Source organism: Agelaius phoeniceus, chromosome 12, assembly GCF_051311805.1.
Source record: "Agelaius phoeniceus isolate bAgePho1 chromosome 12, bAgePho1.hap1, whole genome shotgun sequence".
NCBI classification, from domain to species: Eukaryota; Metazoa; Chordata; class Aves; order Passeriformes; family Icteridae; genus Agelaius; species Agelaius phoeniceus.
Window position 1 is genome coordinate 17695823 of NC_135276.1, and position 26690 is coordinate 17722512.

General features: G+C 42.0%; 1 protein-coding gene across 1 annotated transcript in view; it reads left to right on the forward strand.

Annotated features, from left to right (window-relative positions):
- Positions 1-26690, forward strand: part of CMIP (c-Maf inducing protein) — a 131179-nt gene that overhangs the window by 64662 nt on the left and 39827 nt on the right. Inside the window, exons 2-3 of the mRNA XM_054640721.2 lie at positions 4113-4238; positions 13209-13259. Of these exons, the coding sequence (XP_054496696.1) occupies positions 4113-4238; positions 13209-13259 (177 nt within the window). The remainder of the gene's footprint in view (positions 1-4112; positions 4239-13208; positions 13260-26690) is intronic.

Genomic DNA, 26690 nt, shown 5'->3' on the forward strand with positions numbered 1-26690 from the left:
CCCTTTTAGAATTTCCCATGGAAACAAGTGGGCAGATTTTTGCATTATTGAGTAGTTTGCTGCTGCTGACTTTTCCCAGAAACACAAGAGAAAATCGGGCTTACGCAGGAACCTACATGTTCTTCCAGTTTTGGGAGCACTGGATTCCCCTAAGATTTGATTTGTAGTAGGTTTTGGTGTGTGGCTATTCTGGTGCAAAGTTTCAGAGCTGTGTGATTAATAAATCTTCATGGAACTGAAAAAAGACCAAGTTAAAACATACCTGATTTCCCAGCAGAGATGTTGCATATTTTGTTAGGGGCTAAAGGCTACTGGGAAGAGCAAAATGTTTCCTTATGAGGTTTTTGTTTGTTGTAAGAAATTGCATTTTCATTTATGAATCTCTTACAATTTTTCAGAACATATTCAACAACAAACAGCCAGAAGTTCAAACTGTAACTGTAAATCTGTAAGCTGACATGTTTAGATTCTGTGGCCAAACCTTCTTAAGTCAGGATTAATTTTGTAGAGTGAAGTAGAAAAGTCCATTATCTTGCCTCGTTTCACAGATATCAGACTTTGCCAGGAAATATAAATCTCCTCTCAAAAATGACAACTATAAAAATAAGAATTTCTATTTTCTTAAATAAAGGCACTTTCAACTGAACTTGACATACTGCTGCTCAAGATGCTGTGGCTTTAGACTGTCTGATGCCAATAATTAAACTGAGGTATTCAGGTCCTCAGCTCCCCCTTCCAAATGATGTGCTGGCCCTAAGTTATGTTAACATACTATTCTCTGTTTCATGTTAGAAATGGGGCTGAAGGAGCTCAAAAGTAATCTGGCAAAAGCTGGATGGGTTCCCTGATCTGCCTGACGCCACAGCCAGACAAACATTTGTACGGGCAGAGACAAAGTGGGTGGATGGAGGTGGGAATGCTGCTTAAGACTGGTATTCATGCCAGATGCTTCTCAGTGGTGACCCACTGAGGATATAGCTCATTATTGGTGTTTTCAAACCTCTGAATCCACATTTCTGGCCTGGTGTGTTGTTGTGATTTGACTTTCCCATGGAGAGACCTGGGGGTGAGGATGCAGCTTCTGGGGGGTGGGTGCAAGCAAGACCAGCTGCAGCATGAGAATGTGCAGCACTGGCACTGCTTATTTATCAACCACAATGATTCACTGTGATTGACATTCACATACCTGAATGTCAAAATAACCTGTGTTTTAATAGAAACCAGTGACTCAGGCTGTGGTTTTACCTCAGGCCATTTCCTGATAAATGGCTGAACTGTGCTTGGTCTTGAGAAAACACTGCTGAGGAGCACAGCTCTGTCCTTGTATCTGTTTAGGGGTTGGCCCTGTGTGTGGAGAGATTAGGGAAAGGAGTCCTTTGTGTGGGACTGACCTTCCCCTTGTTGGGAGCGTGGTCTCTGTGAGGAGTGGCTCAGCTCTGTGAGCTCAGGTCTGATGACAGCTCTGTTTTGATGCTTCCTCAGGGCATTTCTGCCCAGCCCTGATGTGGGAGTATGGTCCTCAGTGTTGGACAGCAAAATTTTAAGGGGCTCTATACAGTGATAAATTACTGTGCTTTAGACTTTCTCTGTTGTGAAACAGAGGTGAAGCTGCTATTACTAGTGTTTTCAGAATTGAAAATATTTCACTTCTTAAAAGACTGTGTTTTAGTGAAAGTAGAAGCAATGCATATGATGATGCTTGCAGAGATTGAAGTATATTTAGGCTAATAATTTTTTTAGTAAGATAGCAAACACCTGTATGTGTGTAGTATGGCTAGATGGAAGATGTGGACATGGGATCATATGAGTGCTACATAAAACACCTCATTGGCCTTCATTCAGAGTGATTGACCATCTGCATAATTCCATCTTACGGTTTAGGTAACCTTCCCATCCTTGGCAAACTGCAGAGCTCTGCTCCTCCATTCTCCCTAAGGAGAAGAACTGTCCTGTGAGAAGAGGTCTATGCCTGGGATGAAATCCTTGTGTACAGCTACAGAGCTGTGCTTCAACTGGCTCAGTTGTCTTTCATGCTGTTTAAATGGATGATTTAAGGTATAGGAGAAACTTCTCTTGGAAACAGCTTCTGTGAGAATTCCTCAAATCCTCTTTGAAGTTAATGGAGGGTATTAAGGCCAGTCAGCACCTTCTTAAAAGAGAAATTTGAATTGCTTTGATTAATTTCATTTTAAATTTGCATTAACTGGTTCTGGATTTCTCCCTTCTCCAGTTTTTTAGAGCATGTTTTTGATAACTTTGCCCCCTGAGCATACTAGATTTTATGTTGGCTGTTTTGATATTTTTCCCTGAGTGTTGTAATGCTGATTACCAAAGGATCTTGGGCCTTTGGCTTCCTGTGAGAACGAGATAATTACTCTCCAGTAGGCAACTCATGACGTACAGTATCAGTATTAAGCCACTGGGATTCCAGTCACTAGTGTAGAACAATATTGTGGGTAAATGAATAAGCAGAAGTTTATCATACTTCCTGCATAACAAGGTTTTCGTTAAAGAGACAGTGAAAATTGTTTTCACCCAGGGCTGGTGCAAAATGAGCGCTGCTGCAACAACCGTTGGGGAAAAAGATATTGAGGTTGAGTTCTGTGGCTGGCTGGGTTTTTCTTGCTGAAAAGACAGCTGAATTCTTGTGGCAGCAAAAGTGGGTGACAGGGCTGTCACTGCATTTCTGGTGGATGACGTTCATGGGCTTAGAAACATGTATGAAGTGTAGAACTCCAAAGGACGGTTTCCAGATGCACCACCTACTTAACTTATGGAAGAAAGTTGTACCAATTAGAAGTAGAGACGTTCCAAATGCAATTTGCTTATTTCACACTCGCCCCCAGGAATCCTGTGTTGTGATTTTAGGAGTTGGCCTTGTTTGACCCTGAAATAGATGTGGTTGCCTCCCTTGCCTTCGTTATTTCAAGACTGTCAGTTAAAAATAACTTATGTATTGGGCACAGTGGGAGTGAGTTTGAGAAGTTGAAGTTATATGTAAATCAGTAATAGTGAGAAAATAATTCATAAATGTAATGAGCTCCATTCTCTTGAAAGACATGGTCAAGTCTATGGTTTATCCATGAGGTGGGATTAATTATTTTTGTATGAAACTAGTTTCTCTGCCACAGCAGTACTGATCAGTTCACTTATGCTGTAGCACAGCAAAGTAAATGATGTCTTTGGAGGACCTGTGTTAAATATTCAATTACTTTAAAAATGACTTGCATAAAGTACAGAGTACGTATGCATACTCAATAGATACACAGCTATAGCACTGTGTATTTACTTAGTTTAAGGTATAATTTCATGTGTGCTTGCATAGATACATTTATATTTCATCTTATCTCAGAGATAATTGTACTTCTGTAATTAAAATCTAAGAATTAAAGGGATACTAAAAAGTAGTTTCATGTTTATCTTCCTGCAACTATCAGTTTGTATTGCACATTTAATTGCAAAATGCAGTTACTTATTTGTGTTTTAGTTGTGACTTTCATTTTAAACTGCACATCAGCACTCTCTTCAGGAAACCACCTCTTATCTATAGGTCAAGATGAGAACGTTAGTTGTTTTGCTTCTGCTTGAGTCTGAAACTTGAGGGCTGCATCTTTGGAGCCCCAAGAACCACTGTCAAGTGAAGGAGTCTGGATCTCGGTGATGTGGTTGACCAAAATTGCAGCTGGGGAATGTGTGGAATAAAGCAACCTTGCAATAGGACAGTGCAGATCTGTCTGTGTGATTGAGGGGCTTCTTCATGCATTGAGAGCATTTGCATGGACGGACCCTTCATAACTCAATTCAACCTGGAATTAGGTTCCATTGATTTTTGGGTCCAGGACAGGTTGACATTTGTGTATTTCAGGCACCTTGGACTGGCCTGGTTTTGTTTTTTTTTTGTGAGTGATCTTAACACTTGAACGAGTTGGAGGAAGGTGGCTGGATGGGTCTCCCTCTTGAATGACCTGGGTAGGAAGTTTGCTTTCCAATTAGATTTTGCAGATATTTTCAACACCAAGTGTAATTTTCATAATGCTGTTCTTACTTGGAAATTGTGAAACTTATGATGGCTACGTAAACATTTTTTTCCCTTCTCCTTTGTTTTCTTGCAGCCAACTGGGTACATGGAAAACTCCATTTCCTACAGTGCTATTGAAGATGTTCAACTGCTCTCCTGGGAGAATGCCCCTAAGTACTGTTTACAGCTCACAATCCCGGGGGGTACTGTCCTACTGCAGGTACAGTAAACAAAAAAGTACAACTTTATTTCTCTCTTACTCTGAATCTCCTTCAACTTCTGTTTTCCCTTGCACGAAATCTTAATTAGATGGACTCAGAAAAGGCAGAGAACTTGGTGCTGTCAAATTATCTAACCACCAGAAAATTTGCTCAGGGTGATAGCTCTGAAGCTCTTTGTGGTGTTCAACAGTCAGAATGGAAATTTTGGGCCATGGTGATTAAACCTTCTTGCTGAATTTGTGCAGCAAAGTAATGCTCTGTGTAAAGGCACATTGATATGGGCCTGGAATGATTGTATTTTTACATACAGTCCTATTCCTGCATGAAAAAAAGTTAAGTTTCGTCCTTGAATTAATATAGGAAACCCAGAATTGCACTGGAACTGACAGATACCTATTAAAAAAACTCAATAATCACTGAAATATTTCAGTATATTTGTATGGATGTCTATATATGCTGGTTCTCTGAAGTGTTGTTTTCAAAGAGAAGGCACTGTGTTTATATTATTCCAGATTTCTTCATCCACTTGAGGCTTTATAGGCCCCCTTAGGTCGCTGCAAGTTTTAGTGACAGAAAAGCACTGAGCTTTGGAAATACTCTGGAGTAAGTAGGAAAAGCTGCATTGCCCCCAAAGAGCTTTGAAAGGTCACAACTTAAAATTACCGAATTTAGGCTTCGGCTTAACTCTTGCATGGTTCTCTCTCATGTTTCTCAACATGGTTTTGAAGATAGTTTATCTGTTACCCGTTGGGATTTTACTTTTTCAGTGGATTATACAGCCATGACTGTGGTGTATGAGTATTTCATCCAGGTAGGACTGTAAGGGGAAGGTGGGAAGACAAGCCATGATTTCCCAACAGCTAAATTAGGGCCCTCATTATTGTTGAAATCTTCCTTGCCTAATGCATTAGTGGAATTAATTAGACAGAAAGTTGTCTAAATTTCTCAAGTTGGATGATTTTCTCATGATAATTTTAATTCTGCTTTTTCCATTAATTTCCCTAGTGGTGCTAGCATTTCAGTTTATATCAATTTCAACAGATAAAATAGTTACACCTGCCTTTCCAAATTCTGTTTCCAAGTCTTTATTCTGTAGTTTATGGTAGTTGCCTTTTTGGGTCTGTAGAAGATAAAACTTGAACCCACAGCTTCCTGCTGAGTGGAAAGGAAATTGGTAGGGTAGACAGACTGTAATCTGGAGCAGCCTGACATTTGTCTCTTAAAAAAAAGAAAAATAAAAAAACCCAACAAACCAAACACATAAATAATTTTGTTTGTGAAACAGCAACATCTTAGCATGGATACTTTGGTATTTTCTTCAGAAAGATTGGTGTCTTTATGTAACCTTGTAGGAACTCATAAAGAAGTGGACTGAGCTGGACTTCTGTTTATTGCTGCCTGGCTGAGCACTCTGGATCAGATTACATTATAACTATGGGAATTTCAACATAATTCGAAATACAAACTTAAAAAAATGTTTTTAATATGACTTGGTCCTTGGTAGTATCTTGATTCATCAGATGTGGTCAGATTGGAGGGAGTATAAAATTAGATTTCCCTTATACAGTTGTAATGTGTATTCACAAATCCAAAACAGCTCTCAAAGTTATGTTTAGTCTGCTGAAGAAATCAAGTTGAAAAAGCTGGATTTATGAAGTAGTTGAAATTTTCTAGTATATGTAACAAAGAGTGGAGGTATCCAAAAGGCACTCCAGCTGAGGAGCTGAGAAAGCAGCCCTTGCATAGCTCAGTTATTTCCAGATTTGCGAGAGACCTCAGTACATCTCTGGGAAATTGTGACTCCCAGCTTTTTCTGAAATCATTCTGCTCTGCTGATCTGAGCAGCAGCATGCTCTGATGTAATGTCCAGCTCTAGTATCAGGAAGTGTATGATAGTGGAACAAGTCAAACTAGTCCAAAACACGTTCCCAGGACTGTTTCTTCTGAAGTACACTATTGGTGAAATCTGTATATTTATTTTTTCCCAAAGCCTTTAGATAAAGTGTGTGTGTGTATATATGTAAAAATGTCTTAAATGAACTGTTTTGACTACCCCAAATTTATTTCATATTTCTGACTAGTATAAATTTTATATTTTGATCTATGTTTTTGCACATGCTGCATTGTAAATTCTTTAAAACCATAATAAATAATTATTATAAATATAAGGCTAAAAGAAAGGACACCACAGGAAAGCAAGGCAGTACTGTCATGACTGAAATAAATAATATAAATTTTATATTTTATATAAAAATAAAATTTTAATATAAATTTTAATTCATACATTAAAATTATAATATAAATTTTAATGTTAATATAAATTTTATATTTTGATCTATGTTTTTGCACATGCTGCATTGTAAATTCTCTAAAACCATGGGATATATTGATATGATCCGACATAAAATGAAGCAGTTCAGTAAATCACAGGCTTTACCAATTTTTCATTTTTGAGAAGAATTTAAGATTCCAATTTCTGCTTAACTGAAGGCAGTGTGGATTTATGAAAGGCTGGTCCTACTTGACCAAGCTGACCTCCTGGTGTGACAAGGTGACTGCTTAGTGGGTGAGGGAAAGGCTCTGAGGTTTAGATTGGCTATTAGGAAAAAAATTCTTCACCAAAAGTGTTCTCAGGGCACAGGCTGCCCAGGGAAGTGATTGAGTCACCATCTCTGGAGGTATTTAAAAGATGTTGATGTGGCACCTGGCACAACATGGCTTAGTGATGAGCTTGGCAGTGCTGGGTTTGATCTTAGAGGTGTTTTCTAACCTAAACAGTTCTGTGTGAGCTGCCACAGGAGAGCCCCTGTCCATGTTCAAGTTTTCATCCCCTCTGTCTGCTGTCACCAGGGTCTATTTCTGGCTTCTTAGTGCACAGTAATGAGTCAGAGAGGGAAGAGTGCCATTACCTTTCCTTACATCATCCCAAGCCCTCCCATGGCAACACTGACCCATCCCAAGCTATTTTAGCCCATGAGATGTGACAGGCAGTGCCGGAGGTGATGCAGCTCCTCGTGGGAAATCAGATCACCACAACAGGACGTGGCTACCTGGCCTTCAGAGGAAGAGCTGCTCTCAGGCAGCAGGCAGCTTAATCCAGGCTGGGTTCACTTTTAAAAGTCATTTTCATGTGTGGAGCTCTTCCCACTCAGTGGTTGCTGAATAAGCACAGCTATCTGAGCGTTTCACTGCCTGGCATTTGAGGATTCCCATTGCCCCATGTGGGAGTCATGGGCAGTCAGGTTTTTGGGGATCATGGACTCTCAGTTTCCTAGACATGCTCAGGGCTTGTGTTTTCTCCCCCACTGCCAGATGATGGGATCCCTGGTTCTTTCCGTGAGCAGCAATCAAAATCTCAGATTTTTTTTCTTCCCTGCAGTTGGAGAGAAGGTGTTGCTGAAGCTGGCTCATTAGGCCACAAGCTCTTCAGGCCAGGAAATAGGAGCTAAATTTAGCTTTTGATGAAGTGTGAGCTCTTTAGTGTCAGGAATAGCAGGGCCTCCTTGAGCTGGGATAGGCTTCTGCTCTTCTGCTTTCCCTTTGTAAAGCACAAGGTGTGATTATGGTGCTTTGTGGATGATTATGAGGAGGATGCTACCCTTGATAGTGAAATAACTGGAAGAACCTTTTGAAAAAGATTGGAAAAAAAAAAAAACCTTCCAGTATAATTTCATGAGCTGCTGAGCACCAAATGTAGGAAGAGTCACAGGAAAAAAGGCTTTGGTATTTCAGTCATGACAGTACTGCCTTGCTTTCCTGTGGTGTCCTTTCTTTTAGCCTTAAAGCCACCACTTCCATCCCTGTTGCTCGTGTTGTTTTATTCATTTCTTGGCAATCGAGTGTAGTCAGAAGGAAAAACAAACAGAGCAGGAAGCCTTGACGAGCACAACAGTCACACGTTCAGCTCGGTGCTTGACCACACTGTTTGTGCCAGGGAGTCCCCATGGTAAATGTTTCCATTGGGTTTTCAGTAATATTTTATTTTAATCTCCTTGGAGAACCTGCCTTTTGTTTTAAGTGCCAGTCCAGCCAATGCTGTCGGTTTGGAGAGGTCATACAAGGACCACAACCCAGCAGAGGCAGGGAATATTTTAAGGAGGAAAAGGGCATTTCTAGCAATTCCCAGCAACTCTGTCTGTACCCTGGGTTGAGGCAGAAGAGTGGCAGGTTTCCCTTGCAGGTCTGCCCAAGTCAGAGGTGCAACACTGGGATTTGCATCAGCAGTGTGAAGGTTTTGTTACAGCTGTGTGGGGCTTGGCTTCCTGCAGCCCTGGGACACTCCTCTGTTCTGGCTGATAATAAATGGGGGCAGAGAAGCCAGTGCTGTTTTATGAGTCCCAGTAATGAATACCAGCTGGGAAAAAAACACAACAAAACCCCCATCCTGCTGACCAGAGAGCAAGTGAGGGAGAGAGAGAATCACAGAATAAACTCAGGAGGAATCAAAGCCAAAATCTGGGTCATCAAATCCCATTTATTGCTACATCCATTCAGGTGGCAAAATCCCCTAGAAGCAAATGTGTGAAGGATGCAGTTGCAAGGAGAAACTCAGGAACAGTTTGCTACATGGACAAGCCTGTTCTTGTACTCTTTTGAATAGCACACATGCCAGTAGCAAAGGATGTTGTGCTAATTTACTGCTCAAGGAATGGCAGAGGTCTTCACCATAATTTTTAGAGTGCCCAGTTTCTTGCAGACTTTCAGGTGTTTGTTTCTCAGTTACATGCAGGTTCCTATTTAGTCTCCCCCTTGCCTGGGTACAAATTCTTGCAGGGGCTGTAACACTGGCATGAAGCAAATTTTCAGTTTCCTGTTTTTGTGAGCAAAAACAAAAACTTGCCTTTATAACGTTCCCTGCTTTTTATTATTAAATTTGTATTCCTACTTACTGACTAAGAAATGAAGTAGTTGGGGTGCAGAGAAAATACTCCCTTTTTCAGCAGAGGCATAAATTCACTCATGTTGACCAGAGCTTTGCATATGCAGGCATTTAATCTCTTGCACAGTTTTTCTCCTGTGATCTGTCTTTTTAAAGCAGGAGACTTTAATCCTATGAGTAAAGTTTGTACTACAGTGGATCCCAAGTGGCTTTTCCTCTCTGATTGAACCTTTACACCCCAAAAATAAGAATGTAAAATCCTTCAGAACACAGTTCCAGGATCAGTTAATCTTAAAAAAAATACTGCCAACAGTAGATGTTCTTAAAGTAGATATTCTTCTTCCTCATTGGAATAATAAATAAGCTTCAAGTAGTTTAATCTTCTTGCACCTTTTAAGTTTTACTCCCACATTTTCCTGTTTTCTAAAGTATTTTTCTACTATGTTGTGGTTGTACAAAAACAATGTGAGGTCTTGACTGTACAGGAAGCTCAGTTACCATGTGTCACCCACTATCCTGTTAAAGCCACTGCATTTGAGAACAAAATTATTTGCCGAACTGGGGTCTAAACACACTAAACACACAAGGGGCCCTAAACTATTATTTTGCATACCTCTATGTGTAAAATTGTATTGAAGTACAGTGAAGAATTATAGAATTGTCATTGTACTTCAGTCCTGTCTCATTTACTGTTTGTGACAACAGCAGGCAAAACATTTCCAGCTGAAGTTTAAGTTGGAAATGTAGCTGTTAAAAGAGTGGGGTAGAACTGGTCTCACTGCAAGGACAAGGCTGAAAGTAAAAAAAAAAACTTTCCTTGTGTGGTCAGAATGCCTAAGGAAAGCCTGGTTTGAAGTATTTTTAGTCTTATTTTCTCCTTTTTATTGTACCCTAGAGCTGAACAAATATAGTAAACTCTGCCCTTAGCTGCAGTAAAAAACTGGAGGTGTCAGTTCCCAGGAAGTGATGACTTCAGTGCAGAAAGCCTTGGTTCTGTCCATGCACATCAGATAAACTGTAAATGTCTGTGTGCAGCCCCAAAAATGAACTGTGGTTCCCTCCACTGCTTTACACTTTGGTTCTTCTTGTCAGAAATGTTACTCACAGTGACCCAAATGCTCGAGTTGAGGCAGTGCCTGCAGAGCTGGCTGGGCAGCTGAGCACCCACAAGAGCCTGGTGGCTCTTTTTGCATCCTTACCATGAACTTCCAGTTCCTTTGGTGAGAAACAAATGCTCCCTGTGGTGCCTTCTCAGTGTAAGCCTGAAAGGAGGAGGTCCTGGAGGAGGGAGGACCAAGGGATGCTGTACAGGGGGGGGATCTTTGTTTTCCCTTGCAGAAGCTCCAGCGTTTCCTGCGTGGTGCTGTGGTTTTGCTGGGGTCAGGGGGCCGGAAGGGTGCAGGGCAGGATTAGTCCCTGCAGCCTGTGAGAGAGGGGGACACTGATGCCAGCATCCCTCAGGATGAGGGGGTTGGGGTAAAGCATTCAGTCTGTGCTGAGCATGGTGTAAAGACACTGCTGAAATGGCCACTGGCCTTCCCAGCTTCTCTTACCACTGAGTCCTGATCACTAGCAAAGTGTGGGGATTCTCTAAAGGTTTGTTTTTCTATTTTCTGTTCACTTTGTCTTCCTTGTCTTGATTTTCCTGGGAAGTGGTCCTTAACAACAGCCTGAGCTCTGAGTGTTTAGAGGGTTCAGACTCCTAACCTAGACCCAGGTGCCAATTTGCTTGATCACTTCTCTGCAATAACAAACTCTATGTGTACACAGTGCTTGGCCCCACACTTGGAACTTAGTCAACTTTGCTAATTTTACTTCTAAAATGCTTTTTGTATATTGCTGCCCTAGTGTTGTACAAGTCTTTCCTTTGCCAGTTTTGGTCTTGCAGCATTCTAAATTTCTTTTCTCCCCCTGTGTTTGGAGTCCACTTGTGCCTCCTGCTCTGCAGGATGCTGTTGTCCTCACTAATTGTTAGGGCTCCAGTCACTTCCAGAATCTACACAAAATATTCTCTAATTATTTTCAGTGGTCTTACATTCTGTACTACTGACATCATTAAAGTAGGAGAATAATTAACAAATCTTAATTTAGGGCTTCAGCATTTGTTCTTACTTTCAGACCAGGGACTAAATCAGGTTGACATGTTGCCTCTTTGAGTGTAGTACTTCCTTCCCCTAGAATAGTTTTGATTATATTGATTTAAATAACAGTATCTTAGTTTTTATAGTCCCTATAAACTCAATCTTATTGGTACAATTGCTAAATATACATGAAGCCTACAAAACCCTTCAGTTTTACTTATTCTTTAGAGGGTTTTGATGCTAGAATTTGGAAAGGAGATTTTTGTTCTCCTGCATGAACCAGCTGTCTCCTTGAAAAAAGGTTCAGTTTGAAATTCAGTTTTTCAGATAAGTCTGTGGAAGTTTTAGAGCATTCTCTCTGGGCACAGATAAGAAATATCTAAGTATATTTCCTTCATGTCTTTTTAATTATGTTAAAAAAATTCTTATGCTTTTTGGTGGCAAATTGTTTTTGACCATTTCATTGTATTAAAATATAGTATAAAGTTTATTGAAATGAAATTTAATTCCATAACATACAGGTAAAAAGTCTGTCTTGTGTTATAATGCCCACATATACATAAAATACAGTGTAAATAACAGAAAATCATCAAATATTGTCTGACTGAAATATCCTGAAGATCTGCACTCCAAATGTTTTTACAGTTTTTCATTGCAGGCAAAAAGAAGAAAATAGAAAAGGAAGTTTGTTAATTGCATTTGTAGCAATTTCATATTCTGATATGTCAGCATTCTTCTTGAAATTGAAGGTTTTTGATAAATTCTGTGGTCAGCCAAGATTATTTATAATATATTTATTCCTGCTTTATTGCCTCGACATCTACTGGAGGAGCAATTGATTCTCATTAAGATATAAATAATATGTAATGCATATATAAAAGGATATTACTCCATTTAATTCAGAGTAATCAGTCCAAATTTGTGTCACTGAAGCATCATTAGCTGACCTTGAGATTAAACACATTTTTTGGTAACCATACAACATTTTTACTTCTGGTATTCCTGCCATTATCAGTGAACTGAATGAGTGTTGGGAGATTAAATACATTCTGTAGTGTGGATTTTGAATACTTACCTGAAAAGGTGTTGGGGAGTGAAACTTGATAAGTGATGCTCTAATTTGCAAGAAGTATGTGCTTTTTGACTGGCAAAGAACTTCACCATTTTGTTTTTTTTTTTTTTTTTTTTAAACATGGATTTACAGGCTAACCTGTAATTTTCAGTGTTTTTGTAAAACATTTTGAAACCTGGGTAAAAATTGCCCGTAGGCAGCATTAAGGGGGAACTGGAAAAGCCAAAGGGCATCTCTGCCCACTCAAATATTTCAGACTTATGTCACCTTGTTGAGGCATGCATATTTACGTCACTCTACATGCCTTTATATTTTTTGATACCAAGCCTTTTGACCTTTGGGAGTGTTGAACTGTTCCTCCATTGGCTATGACCTGCCTTCACACTGGGAATTTCTGGCAGCTGTGCTGAATATGGCCAAAAATGGGTGATGGCTGGGAGTGATGATTGCAACATTTCTGCTGTTGCTGCAAACAGTCTGTGCATGTATCTGCACGCCTGTGTGTGCTGGGCCTTTCACTGTTTTAATATCACTGAAAGAGCTAAGACATTATTTGAATTGCTTTGGGGCCACTGAGGACAAGAGCAGGACAAGAAAAGAAATCAGAGTATGGAAAAAACCCACCCCTCATGTTAAAATGTCAGCCCATCTTCCCACTCTCCTTTCAGTGATTAATGACAGAGGCAAAGGCCCCCTGACATTAAAGATCTGACCCACACCTGATTGAATTCACAGAGGATTTTTCAGTCTTTGAGCTGGACAGCATTTCATAGGGGTTTAATATTTTGTAAGGTTTTGGTTCAGTATTTTATAATGCAGCAAGGTCTTTGTATCACTGCTTTCTGTGAAAACAAACTGGTTATAACATAAAGTACCTGAGTGACCTGAAGCACTGGTAGAAACTAATGATGCTGTCTGTAACTTTTCTTTATTGCAGGCTGCAAACAGTTACCTGAGGGATCAGTGGTTCCATTCTTTGCAGTGGAAGGTAAGTTCTGTACTTCATCATCTTCCTTCTCCAAGAGTACTTTTTAGAATTCCCTGTTTGTTCAGTATCAAGGCCCTGAATGGATAAAGTCTTTTCTTGCAGAAACCCTACATCAGAACATGTCTGCAGTTTTAAAATGTCTGTGTCACTAATGAAGTGGACAAATTAACTTGTTACACAGCCCAACCTTTTCAACATGTGACTGGCTTCAGAAAGTAGATGGGCAGTTAATTTACATTTCAACAGAACAGAGGTGGGATGGTTTTAGTTTTGTGCTGTGAAGTGTAATATGCTATAGAGACTACGCCTCATCGTATCCTCTGGACTCTTGGGATATTTTGAGGTTTTTTGTTTGGTTGTTTTTGATTTTTCTGAGAAGCTAGGGAGAAAAAGTGTTTTTAGAGTTGTTTATTGTATGTGTAACATCAATCAGTGATGCATCAGTCTGTGTTTATACTTTAGGATGATTTGGAATTAAAGGCAGTTTCCATTTCAGAGACCTCCAGCCCTTTCTTATTTTTCAGTGGAAACAATGGACTGGTTGCCCTGAGCAGGGAAAGTGGATCACAGTGACAGCATTGTCTCCAAAGCAGCACATTCCTCATTGAAAACCATAGCTGCTGACCTTTGGATGGAATCTGTATGGATCTTTGATGCAGTTAGAAATGAGTTTTGGCCAGATGCTGGGTATGGTTGTCCTCCCCTGCCTTGCAGTGGGAAACTCAAGCAGCATTTTCAGCTCAGGACTTGTCTTCAGCAGGGTTTCAGTGGAGTCAGCCAAGTTGCCTGTGCAGCTTATCAAGATTTCAGCCTGCTGACAGCAACCATATGGAAAAATATACGGAAGTCCCTCCCACCAAACTGGTTTTGTTGTAGGTGTATTTGATAGTTGCAAAATAGTTGTGTGGCAAAACTACAGTGTTGGTGTGCTTTGTGTGGCCATCAGTGTCTGGCAGAATCGTGTTCTGAGCAGTTCCAGGCTCTTATCAGCAAAAGCCAAGTGTTGAGATCTCCTTTCCCAGACCACTGGCAAAGTCTCCAGCCTGTCACCCTGATTGCCCAAACGAGAGTGGGACAGCAGTGCTGATAGCAGAAGGCTGGGCTGTGCTGTAGCACTTTATTTTGGCCTCTTGACAGTATCATTAACACAATACCCAGCCAGCCTTGATTTCTTTGCAACTCCTGAGGATAACAAAGCACTTAAAGCATGCAGAGGCATTATCTCCATGTGGCCATTATTTTCTCTCCTGCTTTGGCAGGCAGGGATGATCGGAGAAACCATGGATAGAAATGATGATGGAATTTCTTTTTCCCCTCACCGCCCAGCCCAGAATGGGTTGTGGTACCAAAGTGCTGGTGGCTCATGCCCACTTTGTTCCTGTAGTGAGGGGAGAATTGGGGTTGGAGGTGCAAGTCTGGAAAACATCAAATAAGATGTGGTAAAGATGCAACATGGTCCTGCCATTCAACCCATCAAATAAATTCTTAAAAAAACCCCAAAAAACCAAAAAGGAAAAGAAAGAAAGCAAGCCAGGCTAGACAGAGTGACCTGGCTTGCTTACATGCCTTTCAGTCATGGAGAAGGAGCTTTGCTCTGTGGGAGTTGTTTTTAAAGGAGCATTTCTTAAACTTTCCAGTGCTTCTGACCCAAGGCGCTCATTTTGGGAAACTCTGAGTAATTTAACTTGGTGCAAAGTAGAATTTATTTTTGCTTCCCTGTTTCCCTCCCCACCCCCATTAAATTTGTTTCTGAAAAACAAGTGAAACATTATCTTGATTTGAAAGCCCTTTCCTTTACCAAGAATAGCAAATAGTGTTTTCCCATAAGAACAGTGACAGGGTTTAGTCACTGCCCAGGTACTTGGCACTAAGAAATTCCTCTTTGCTAAAATGGAGGTAATTTAGGTTTTGTTTTTTTGTTGCTTAATAGTTCAGAGGAAGAGCACCTGGTAGCTTTCTGCTCTTTGGCAGGCTTAAGTGAGTTCCCAATGGGCTGGAGAGCCAGGACAAGCTGTCAGTGTAGGAGGGGAGTGAGGGAGTGCAGTTGTGTGTCTGCCTTAGTGAAGTTTATCACTTTACTGGCACTGGAGCCTATGACTTTAAAAGCCAGTTGCCAAGGTTCATCTCACTCCATAATTTGTATGGTTTGATGATCAAGCAGGTAGTGAGGGAACCCACAAAAAACAGGAAACCTATTCTTCTGCAGTGGGGCATTTACACAAAGCACCAGGTGGCAGAGAGATCACCACAGCTGTATTATAATTGGGTGGTTGTGCTGATGAATGATATATTTGTCCAGTGGTCTTACAAATAATAGGTCAAAACATTTCTGTGGTATGTAGAACACAGATGCAAACTGGTGCAGATAGCTGTAACAGTTGTTCAGGGGAAAACATTCAACAGAGATGATCTTGCTATTGTTTGTGCTTGTGTGGTGGGAGCATTTAGGGAGCCCAGCTGAGTCCCAGTGTACTTGGCACTAGATTTAAGTTTAATTTTCTCCTGCCCTGCCCAAACAAGGCTGGAGGAATCCGCTGTACAAACAGCAAACTGATATTCTGAGAATTTCCAGCAGTGGGGATTGCCCTCTCTTAAATTACAGTTATGGGAGCAGATTCATATTCTGTCAGTGTCCTTTTGACTCTTTTTCCTCTGCTTGAAGCCTTGGGAATCAGATGCTGCATGTACCCTGAGCTACATGGGAAATGGGTAGGAACAGTAATAGCTGTGTCTCAAATATTTGGTGAAGCTCTTTAGGTTCAGGCACACATTTTGGTTTTGTAAGAAGGTGCTAAGGTCTGTGAGAGAGCTTTGATGTGGTGCAGTTTTAAAGTTTAACATGCTGTGGGAATTCAATTTGCCAACCGGCACCCTGGAAATTATTTTTGTTCTAGAGACAAACACGGAAATAAAAATCAAGAATAATTTCTTCCTGCGACCCAGAGAATAATAAAAGAGATGGTACAGATTAACAGAAATAAAAGAGAACCAAACATGTAATTATCCATGCTTTAGATCCAGCTCCAAGGGGTTTTATGTGTCATCCAGCTAACTAGCTGTCAAGATGCTTACAGAGCTTTTTAGTTGTGTCTTTTTCCTTGAATATTGATGTCAGCAGGGTGTAGGGACAGCACAAGTGTTCCTTATGTGGTCATCTTCTCTTTGGGTTTTCCATTTCAAACCCTCCCACTAAGGGTTACTCATAATTCCTCATTTAATCTGGATATCAGTGAGTATCACAACTCCTAAAGGATTATTGGCCACCTCAGCCTATTTTTAGAAATCCTGATTTCCTTCAGCTTGTAGCTAAGCCAAACCATCTTTGTCCAGAGAATAAACAGAACATGTTAACAACTCTCCAGGTCCTCAAACATAAATCATTAATCCATTGTGTAAGGAAAGTTCCTCTCAACCAAGGAGGTTGGATTGAAACCATGATACATAATCTTGGGTATGTGGAAGCTGATAAGTCATAACAGCATATCAATAAAGATAACAACACTTTCTGTGGGTATACACAAGAGAATAACACATTGCTGGATCCAGGGCAGATACAATGGCAACCAACCACTTCTGCAGGGGATGGATACAGCTAAACTTGGCTTTGAGAGATACTGGGACTAGTAATTTTGGGAGACACAAATAAGCAAATACCTACTCTTGGTATTTTGGCAGCCAGCATACATCTACTTTGTTGCTTGTTTATGTGTGGCTCTCTTTGGGCTAAATGCACTTTGTGTGCATTTGTAGTGCTGAGCACTGAGAGGTCCCATCCTCTGTAGAAAACCTGTAGCCCCATTACACCCAGTGCTAAAAGTATTAATCATTAAAAGGTACTCTTGACTAATTTAGTATCACGTTGCATTTCAGTTAGAAAGACATCAGTGAGGTTTTTTTCTGCAGGAGTACAGGTATAGATTTACATTTTTTAGTGGGAATTCACCTAAGTTCATGCAGGGCATGTTGCATTTTTTATTGTGCTTGATAGTAAGCCCTGAACACTGCCCTCATTGTGGGGTGAGTTGCTCGTGTTTTCTGGTCAGCTGGGTGATGCAGCAGTCAAACATGTCAGTTGACAGCCTTTGGGGGAATGTCCTGAACTGACACAACACAGAAAGAACAGAGCCAGGTCTGCAGGAAGGCATGAAGCATGACTCAAACTGAGCTTTGTGTGCTTCTGACCTGGATGTTACAGAAAGGCTTGCCTGTACCTTCTCTTTCCCACTGATGCTTTTAAGCAGTGCCCATGTGCCCCCTAATGAGTACTGCTGCTTGGTCAGGGAGTTTACACAGCTCTTAGCAGGGGCAGTGCAAATGTGTTAATTGTAGGATTGTTTAGGTTGGAAGGGACCCTTGAACATCATCTGGTCCTCTCTCCACCCATGCCACGCTTGTCCTCATGCAGTGCAGGGTTTATTTGAGGTGGTAGGAGGCTGCTGAGAGCCTGTGAGCCCCAACCCAGGCACATGAACCCAGCAGAGCTGGGCTGAGGAGGGCAGCCCCTGCCCACCCTGCTCATGCAGCCCAGCATGCGTGCACACCCCTGACCTGCAGTCACATTACCTTTTGTTTTAAAAGTCATTTTCAACCCAGACTCCATGTTTTGAATCCCACGAATTAGGAAACTGGAACAATGTTGTCATTTGGGATTTGCAAACATTTTGCATTGAATGCTAAAACGAGCGATGTTGGCCTTCGTTCAAAAACTTTAATTTTGGATTAATACTTCCCTGGTTCTCATAGGGATTGTTCTATCTCTGTCTTCAGGAAACAGATACTTCCATGCACAGGCAGCCCTTTAAATTGCAAAGGGATTGACTGTCAAATAAAGTCATACTTGACCTGAATGATTATATGCTCTCTGGTCTTTTCTGTGACCAGGTTATGAATTTCTTGTTAATTAGTATTTTTTTATGCAATAGCCATGGGTGAGTATCAGTTTTTGTATCAAATGGTGAATGTTCAGAGTGAGTTACTCTTCTTTGAAATTTAAAACTGCAAAATAATAAGTTAAGAGCAACTGTTCTTGAAAGTGTGGTAAAGCCTTGCTTGTGTAAAGCACCTTTACGGCTTTGTCACCATGGTAATGATTAAAAATAGTGCTGATACAGGAGTGGGGGTTATATAGAATTTAAATGATGGCATTAAAGAAATTTATAGCCTTAAATCTCAGTAAATCTTGCCTTAAAACTGTGAGATCTGGGAAAAAAATCACATTGGATATAGTTAAAAGGGCCAGTGTGTTTAGTGACCTAATTTATGATCTGAGAGAGGAAGATTTGGTACCCTGTGACAATTCCATAGCCCTGTGCTCTACTGCATAGTGAAAATTCTATTTGAAGAGCTCAGCAGTTCTTTGGAGTGGTAGTTCTGGGCTTCAGGCCTCTCCATGGTGGTTACTCAGCACACAAAACCATAACTCTCTTGGCTGTTTCTTTGCTTTCTTCAACTGAAACATTGAGGTATTTTCACAGAACAGAGAAGATTACATTTTCTTTTACTTTGAGGTAAAACAATAAATAATTATGATACAATTAGGCCAACAATGGCTTTTTTATTCCTTTTTCCTTTTGTGTCTATGTGCAAGCCAATAATAGAATGATGGGAAGCAAAGATGTGGAATTAGGTTTTGCCTTTCACAGCCCCAGGGTTTTGGGAGCATTGTGGGCTTTGATGACACACTGGTTTTGGACAAGCAGGTTTATTGCTTGGACAGATAAAAGGCAGCCCACAAGTTTTTGGCTGATAGTTGTTCTCTTCCTCTGAAATGCTTGGGTACCAGTTATGGGAGACCATGAACAGTTATTTAAGATATCCTACCTTTCCTCTGCATCATGGTGCTGTTCCAGGCCACACTTTGTAGGGAACAGATGTGGGGTCCAGTGGTGTGTAAATGGATCTTTGTTGTCAAGAAGTGAGACTGGTACCAGTCTGAGCTTTCTGGTGAGCATAGTGAGACCATTTTTCAGTTTTTGATGACTCTTCTCATGGTGAAGTTGATGTTTGCTGTCATGGTTTGTTCTTCTTTTCTGTATGAAATGTAACATGAAATGCAGCTGTGTGTACCTGCTGTTCATCTGGTGATTGAAAAGACCACCCTGTTTCTTATCTGAACAACCTCATTGCAAATTCAGGAACAACCTAATGGAAATCTTGTCGTACTTAACAGCCTTTTATTTCCATAACATTTGTTTTTTTGTAGTTAAGCTGGGAGGATGTCTTTTTGTCTTTTTTTTTTTTTTTGCTTTCTTTTTGGCTTGAGATATCTTCATGAGCACATGAAGTCTGTTGCCTCTCTCATTTTCCAGCACAAGTTTGACAGTCTCAGGCCATCTGTTATCAGAAGTCACTTGAAAATTCTTGGCCTTGTTTTCTGTTTCTGGGATCTCATTTTGCTAGAGGTAGCTGTGCTGCCATAGCAGAAAGGCACAGATCTCACTTGGGAGGTAGAAATGAATAGATGAAAAACAGACAAGATGTTGACAGAAAGTTTTTTCTTCTATTCATTTTATGAAATGCTGGTAATGTTTTAAGAACTGGAACAGGTGGAGTGGCTAGATTTTATTTTTATTTTTTTTTTAAGCTTTCACTGCCTTTGCACTGGGAAAATACCTCACTCTTTCTGGGGCTCCACTGGAGCAGGTTCCTCCCAGAAGGAACATCTGCAGCAGTGGCAGCTGAGCACAGGCTGTGCTCTGTGTTGGCCTCACATGAATCATTCCAGATTTGGGAGCTGCATGTCCAATGTCAGCACAGCACTTTGTCCAGCCCAAGGAGGCTCTCAGCAGCATGCTGGGATGCCAGCCTGGGGCTGGGCTGCTGCTCTGAGCTGCCCTGCCATCATCCAGCCACAGGCACACGAGATTTGTGCACTCCTAGCTGCCCCCTTTATTGCCAAAATGGCCTTTTTTAAGGAGGCAGAAGTCAAGCCAATTCATGGCCTGGTGGTGAAATTTGAGTAGAAACTAGATAGTTATTTTCTATCTTGCTTTAGCTAAGTCAGGACCAGCTCTAAATTTTCCCCTCTAGACTTGGATGCTATCCTATTCAAACTAATATTAGGTCTGAAGATAGAGGGGTGTCAAAAACAGCTGAATAAACAGGTCAGCTTCTTGTTGTGTGCTTAGGTCTCAGTTCTGAAGAGGAGCACATACAATTGCTGGAATATGTTGTTTCTCAGGAATGCTGAGCTGCTGGCCAAGAGGGAGCCTCAGGTTTTTTGCTGGTGAATTGCTCCTCTGCATTATTCCAGGGCTGACCTTATGACTAATTCTTTGCAATTCAGGATTTTGAGGTCATGGTGACCAAGAATTTCACCAAATTACACCTTCTTATCTATAGCTGTCATAATATAGAGCTGCACCAAAATTATTCTCTTGTTCAGGTTTCTGGCTGCAGAAAAATCTGGTTTTAGGAGATCTCTTGTGGAGACAGGACAAGACTGGTAGGCTTTCCCAGGAGTGTAATTATCCTCCTTGCATGATGCATTGGGTGTGAAAACCTAACTCTGGGAGATGACACAAGCTAAGTGCCTTGTTAAGCTGCTGCCTTGGGGCCCAGTTCTGCATTCTGGCTCTTATGAGAACTCTTGGTGTCAGAAGACCTCCGTGACCCTGAAGGGGCAAAGGGGATCTAGGTGTTGTTTTAAATTTCTCTTTCATTTCTTGAACAGTTTTGTCCTTACATTATAGTATACATAATGTATTAGGGGATTATAAAACTGCTGCTAATACCCAAAGAAAACTGTAAAGCAGTATATTGCAAGTGTCACAGCCTGCCCTAGCTCTTGCTGTAAGCCTCATGTTCATCTTTTCTGTCACTGCTCCTTGTCTTTTTCTCCTAGAACACTGATGGTTTTAAAATTAAAAAAAAAAAGTATCCAAAAGCCAGTATATCCTTCATTCCCCTCTTTCAGAATTCAGAAGCCATTGCATGGCAGATTTTCCCCATCTCCTGGTTTCTGGTGCTCTTTGCTGTCTTATTTCAGATGGGAATACTGGATCAGGCTGTGTGAGCAGAGGGGAGATCCATCAAGGACAGCAGGGGTGTTGGGAGTGATTCTGAGCATGAGGTGGGCAGTGGTTCTGGGAGCACCCCAGTGATCTCTGCTTCTCAGCAAGGATGTGAGTCTTGGGATCAGAAAGCTGGAAACTGTGAGTCTTCATTCAGTCTTGCACATCACATAGCACTTGTGCCAAGGAGAAGGAAAACAAGGAAATTGCAGAGATCCAGGGGCATTTTGGTAGGCTGAAGAGTTGCAGGAGGTTTGGGGGTTTGTGCTGATGTGGCACAATAAAATGCAATATGAAAACAGGGAACAAAGTGATGGGAATGTTTCAGATGCAAATGCTGCTCTGAAATTGGGCATCTCCCTGTGAGAAACTGGAAAATACAGTGCTCCAAAGCCCATAAATACATACCCTGCTTTTCTGAAGTCCCTTTTAAGATGCTTGCAAACATCTCATCAGCATCCAGTCCCCGCTCTCCCTAAGGCTCTGCAGCAGCTCTCTGACACAAACATGTTCCTCGAGCCGTGCACATCTCTCTTGCTGACGACATTGATGATGCAGGTGCACAGGAGAGAAGCCCATTTCAAAGCCATGTATGGTGTTGAGGAGCTAGAAAATCAGCAAAATAATACATTTGCCAAGGAGGGGAAAGTGAAACAGGTGGGTAAACGTCCATTTGGAAGGTTTTGCTGACTGGTGAGAGGGGAGGAGAGCAGAAAAAGCTGAGGGTGTCCACTGCCAGCAGTAGAGAGTAATAAGGAAAAGGGATGACGTGGCTTTTTAATACATTTTGCATATCCGGGAAGAAATAATTGCTTTGTGTACTCCTTGGTGCTACCTCAGCTTACTGGAATTTCCCAGAAAATGAAAGGGGGATAGATTATCTTCCTGAGGTTATCTTTTGTTAGCAGTTACTACAATGTGTAGCGATAGTAGCTGCTTACTCCCAGTTGGAGGTGGTTTCTCAGGTGGCGAGTCCTTCCCATCAGGGTTCTCACATGCCTGAAATTTCTGGCGTGTGCTGTGCAGCCTTGCAGGTGAGGCCACCACGTCCTGTGTTCCAGTGGGTCACCACCCACTCATGCCTGAGTGGGATCTGAAGGGTGCAGTGCCAGAGCAGGGGGGCTCTGCACAGCAGGTATGCCTGGCTCTGCTCCACGGTGGCCTTGTGCACAGCTTTGTGCTTTGCCAGACCTGGTCAAAGTGCAGTGATGATAAGATTGTGCCTGCTCCTTTTTTTTTTTTTTTTTTCCTACCCAGTATCTTTTCTCTGCAGTGGCCAAGTCATTTATTCCCACCATAGGCTGAGAGCTGGTGGATGCCAAGGCTCCACAGACACAGCCATCATGTGTAGAACGTAAAGGGCATGAAGATAAAAGGAATTAGGAACCTGGATCAGGATGTCAGAGGCATTTTATAATGTAGTCAGTAACTGTAGGTCTCTGCACAGAAAAGCACACATCAAGGACCACACCTAGATGGCACTTACTGTCACAGTGCCTTGTGGCACCTGTGCTCCGTTTGCTGCATGTCAAAATCCACAGTCACACTGTGTCTGCTGTGCTTTAGTTATTTAATACGACTTTTTTGCCTCTGTGCACTCAGTGCAGTTAGTCCACTGAAGGTTTCAGAAAGTGGGGAGTGTGTATGATACACATATTCCCGCTTTTTTCTAGTAGTCTGCTTTATTTTTTTAAATTTTTTTGAACTGGACATTATTTTTCTGACTCTGGGTCATGCTGCAGATACAGGAGCAGGTCAGACTCACACCTCTGGATCTCAGAACACTGAGATCCTGATGTACTGACAGTGGCCATGTGGGGCATTTGCTGCTCTGGAGAAAAGGGCCAGAGCTGCTGCAGGGAGCAGGGAGGTCCTGCAAGAGGAGGAGGCAGCTGTGTCTGAACATGTTTGAAACCTTCCCTCTGCTAATGAGTCAGAGGCTGTTCAAATCCTGTAGCTTGAGCAGGGTGTCTGGCTCCTGCCCTGTTGAGTGAGGCCAGCAAACTCTCGGTGAAAATTTTTCTCACTCATTCTGCAGGAGATATTCAAGTAACTCAGGGGGGTTTGTAAACTTCCTCCTCACCAGCCTGCAGTTAGGGCAAACCTTTCCTGTATGTCTGGGACAACTGTGTTGATAAACTGTTTGGAAGTTTGTTCTCCTGCCCAAGATAAGGAAGAAAAAATGTTGTGTGACTTCTGCGTAGTAAAAAAAAAAACCAAACCAAAACACCCAAATGCTCATGGGCAAGATATTTTAGAATATTTCTTCATTTGGGGAGATGTCACATGGAATTTTCAACCCGAGATACCAATGCTTTTTGCAAGCAGGGAGTGGCTTGTGCTTCTGCTGGAGTATCTGCAGTCATAGTGAAATTCCGCATAGCCAAAGCAACATCAAAAACAAACCCCAGCTTGGCTCTGGTACGAAAAATACGGAACAGCAGTTGCTGTGTGCAGGATGAAAGCTGATGTTTTGCCAACCTGAAGTGTAAAGCTGGTGCTGGAACTGGGGCCTGAAGAATGGGAATGTTTGCCAAAAGGAAATGGAAGCAGGGATGGAGGGTTTCGGGGAATGCATCAGCGTCACCCGTGCCAAAAAACGTCTCCCCTGTGGACAGGTCTGATTACAGCAGTAACCACATTAGCCCAGGCAAAGTGCAGCTGGAGCCACCGCTGGCTTTTTGCGTTTTCTAGCTGGGTTTAGGGCATCTCAGGCACAGGAATGAGGTAGAGCTGGGTTTGGCTCGACCAGCTGTGTTCCTGCATCTTACAGAGACTTGAGGGCTGTGCAGGGATTTGAGGGAAGACAGGGCACCAGCAGAAATAAAGCCCAGTTTCTTTGCTTGCTAGTGGGGAGGTCAAGGATGCCAAAGGTGACCTCTTCCCCAGAAGGAAGCCACAATTTTTAAGTTTCTTTCAGTTTTTGGAGACACACACACTGCATTTGCAGGTTTGTCTTCAGTGGAGCTCATGAATTTCATGGTTTAATTATTCTTCCTTTCCTTTGGGTAAAATAACCTTCCTGTTCCATCCTCTCATCCCCTGTTGTTACTGAAGGATCTCTTCGCAGCACTGTTGAGCACATCAGAGAGCAGAAGCCCAGAAAGATGGGCAGTCAGTTGACAGCTGTGTGCAAAGGAGGAGGATGGAGATATATATATATATATATATATATATATATATATAAAAAAATAAAAGATATGTCTTATTATATCTATATTATTATATCTATATTATTATATCTATATTATTATATCTATATCTTATTATATCTATATCTTATTATATATATAAGATATATCCCAAAGAACTTGGTTTGGGAGGAAGTTCTTCAGTGCGTTAGTGTTGCAGCTGCCCAGTGTCATGCTGAGAGGTGACCAAGGAGCCTGGCCTGTCACCCCCCCTTTGTCCTGTGTCCACTTTGCACTTCTCCTGGTTCAAGCAGGAATGTGTTCTGTCTCTGTTGCACGCCTTTAAAATTGTGTTTATTTCAGCATTCTTTTCCTTTGCAGTGGTACTGTCCCAGTGGTACCTGAGCAAAGGACAAACCCTGTGCCTGGGGGAAGAGTCTGTGTGGTTGTTCCAGCTCGTGCATCAGTAACAGCTGAACCCACGTCACTGCTTGCTGAACCCATTGAACTCTGGCAGCTCTGGAATGGAGCTGACCTGAGCCTTGGGGGGGTCTGGACAGAGCTGACATGAGCTTTGGGGAGTTCTGGAATGGAGCTGACCTGAGCCTTGGGGGGGGTTTTGCCTGGCTTAGTGAGATCTGGAGACACTGGTGGAAAAAAACAGGTGAATCAGGGTAGACTGAAAAAGGTGGTGGCTGGGGATGGTGAGATGGGGAAGCACAGCAACAGGGTATCAGCATTCAAGTTGTTGCAGGCACAGTGCCTGCCAGTGGTGTTTCTCCTTGGGGCACCAGGATCCAGCAATTGTCCTGGAGGCCTGAGGGTCAGAACACTTCAGTTCTGCTCTGTTCCTGCCTTGCCATATGACATCAAGAAAATCACCTTGGTTTTCTTGCTCTTTCTCTGCTTCTTGCTTTTAATCATGTAGACTGTGAGCTGCTCAGGGCAGAGAATGTCACTGGGTGTATTTACTCAGGCCATGGATTCACAGGTGCCAGTCTCAGTGTAATAAATAATGGTGATTTTACCAGGATCTTTTTTATATGAGTTGGCGAAAAACAAAGTGTTATTTAGACCTTAACTGAGTGAGAATCAGAAGAGCTTATCCTATAATATTTCCCTCCATTTCTCTGGCCTGTGGCAAGGAATTTATGGGAAAGTGAGACTCAGTCAAGGCAGTTGCATTCAGAGAAGCAACTGAAGCACAGATGCACTTCAGCATTTTGCACCGGGTAGAGTGAAATATGCAAAAAATGCTGTGACCTGAAAATATGGTGGAGAGCAAAAGTTTGCTGCTGCTGTTTTACAGCATATCTCTATTTTAGAGAGCAGCACATTAGTCTTTCTGTACAGAACTTTCAGAAGGTCAGGAAGAGTTTGATTACTGCAGCATGAGCAGTTTGAAGTCCCTGATTTAGAAAAGTTTCCATAATCTCATCCCAGCCCCAGCCCCTTGGCTGGATTGGGACTTTCTATGGACTTAGTCTTTTCAGGTAAGTGTCTTTTTTTTTTTTTTTTTTTAAATATTGGTAAGTGTTGCAGGCAGGAACATAGTTCCAAAAGCTCTCAGTGGATTCAACTGGTGATTTAAGTCCATCTCTGACTAGCAGGGAAAGTTCTATTAGCAGCAAGTTAACCTTAGGTATTTTTCAGAATACCGTGAAGTGATACCTGCTAATATTAAAAACAGAATATGGGTGTGGCCAACTTTTGGGATGCCATGCCCTCTTTGTTTGCATGAAGATAATGAGTTAAAGGTCAAAATACTAGCAGGTGATGCTGTAGAATTCATGGTGCACCTGGGCTTTGTAGGACAGGCCAACATGTGTGTTGGACATCGCCAGCAACTCTTCCTGTTCCTTGTTACGCAGTGTTTGAACAAAATGTTCTGCTGCAGCGGAGAAAACCTTTCCAGAGTCTGCTCTCGGTGTTGTTTTTATCTCTGCAGATTTGCATCTAGCAAGAGGCACCTCCATTTTACATAAGCACTGTCAACATCAAGTGTAACACCAGCCCGTGTCACCCGTCCCTGCAGTGAGCTGGGGGGACCTTTGTGCGGGAGCCTGACCTTTTCCCTCTTGCTGGAGCTGCTCTGGTTGCTCAGCAAGAAATAAACAATTGCTGGCACCCACAGCCCTCCAGGGCAGTGCCCCTTCCTGCAGGAGCTGCAGCCTGTCCCATTCCTGCAGGAGCCCCAGCCTGTCCCGTTCCTGCAGGAGCTGCAGCCTGTCCCATTCCTGCAGGAGCCCCAGCCTGTCCCATTCCTGCAGGAGCTGCAGCCTGTCCCA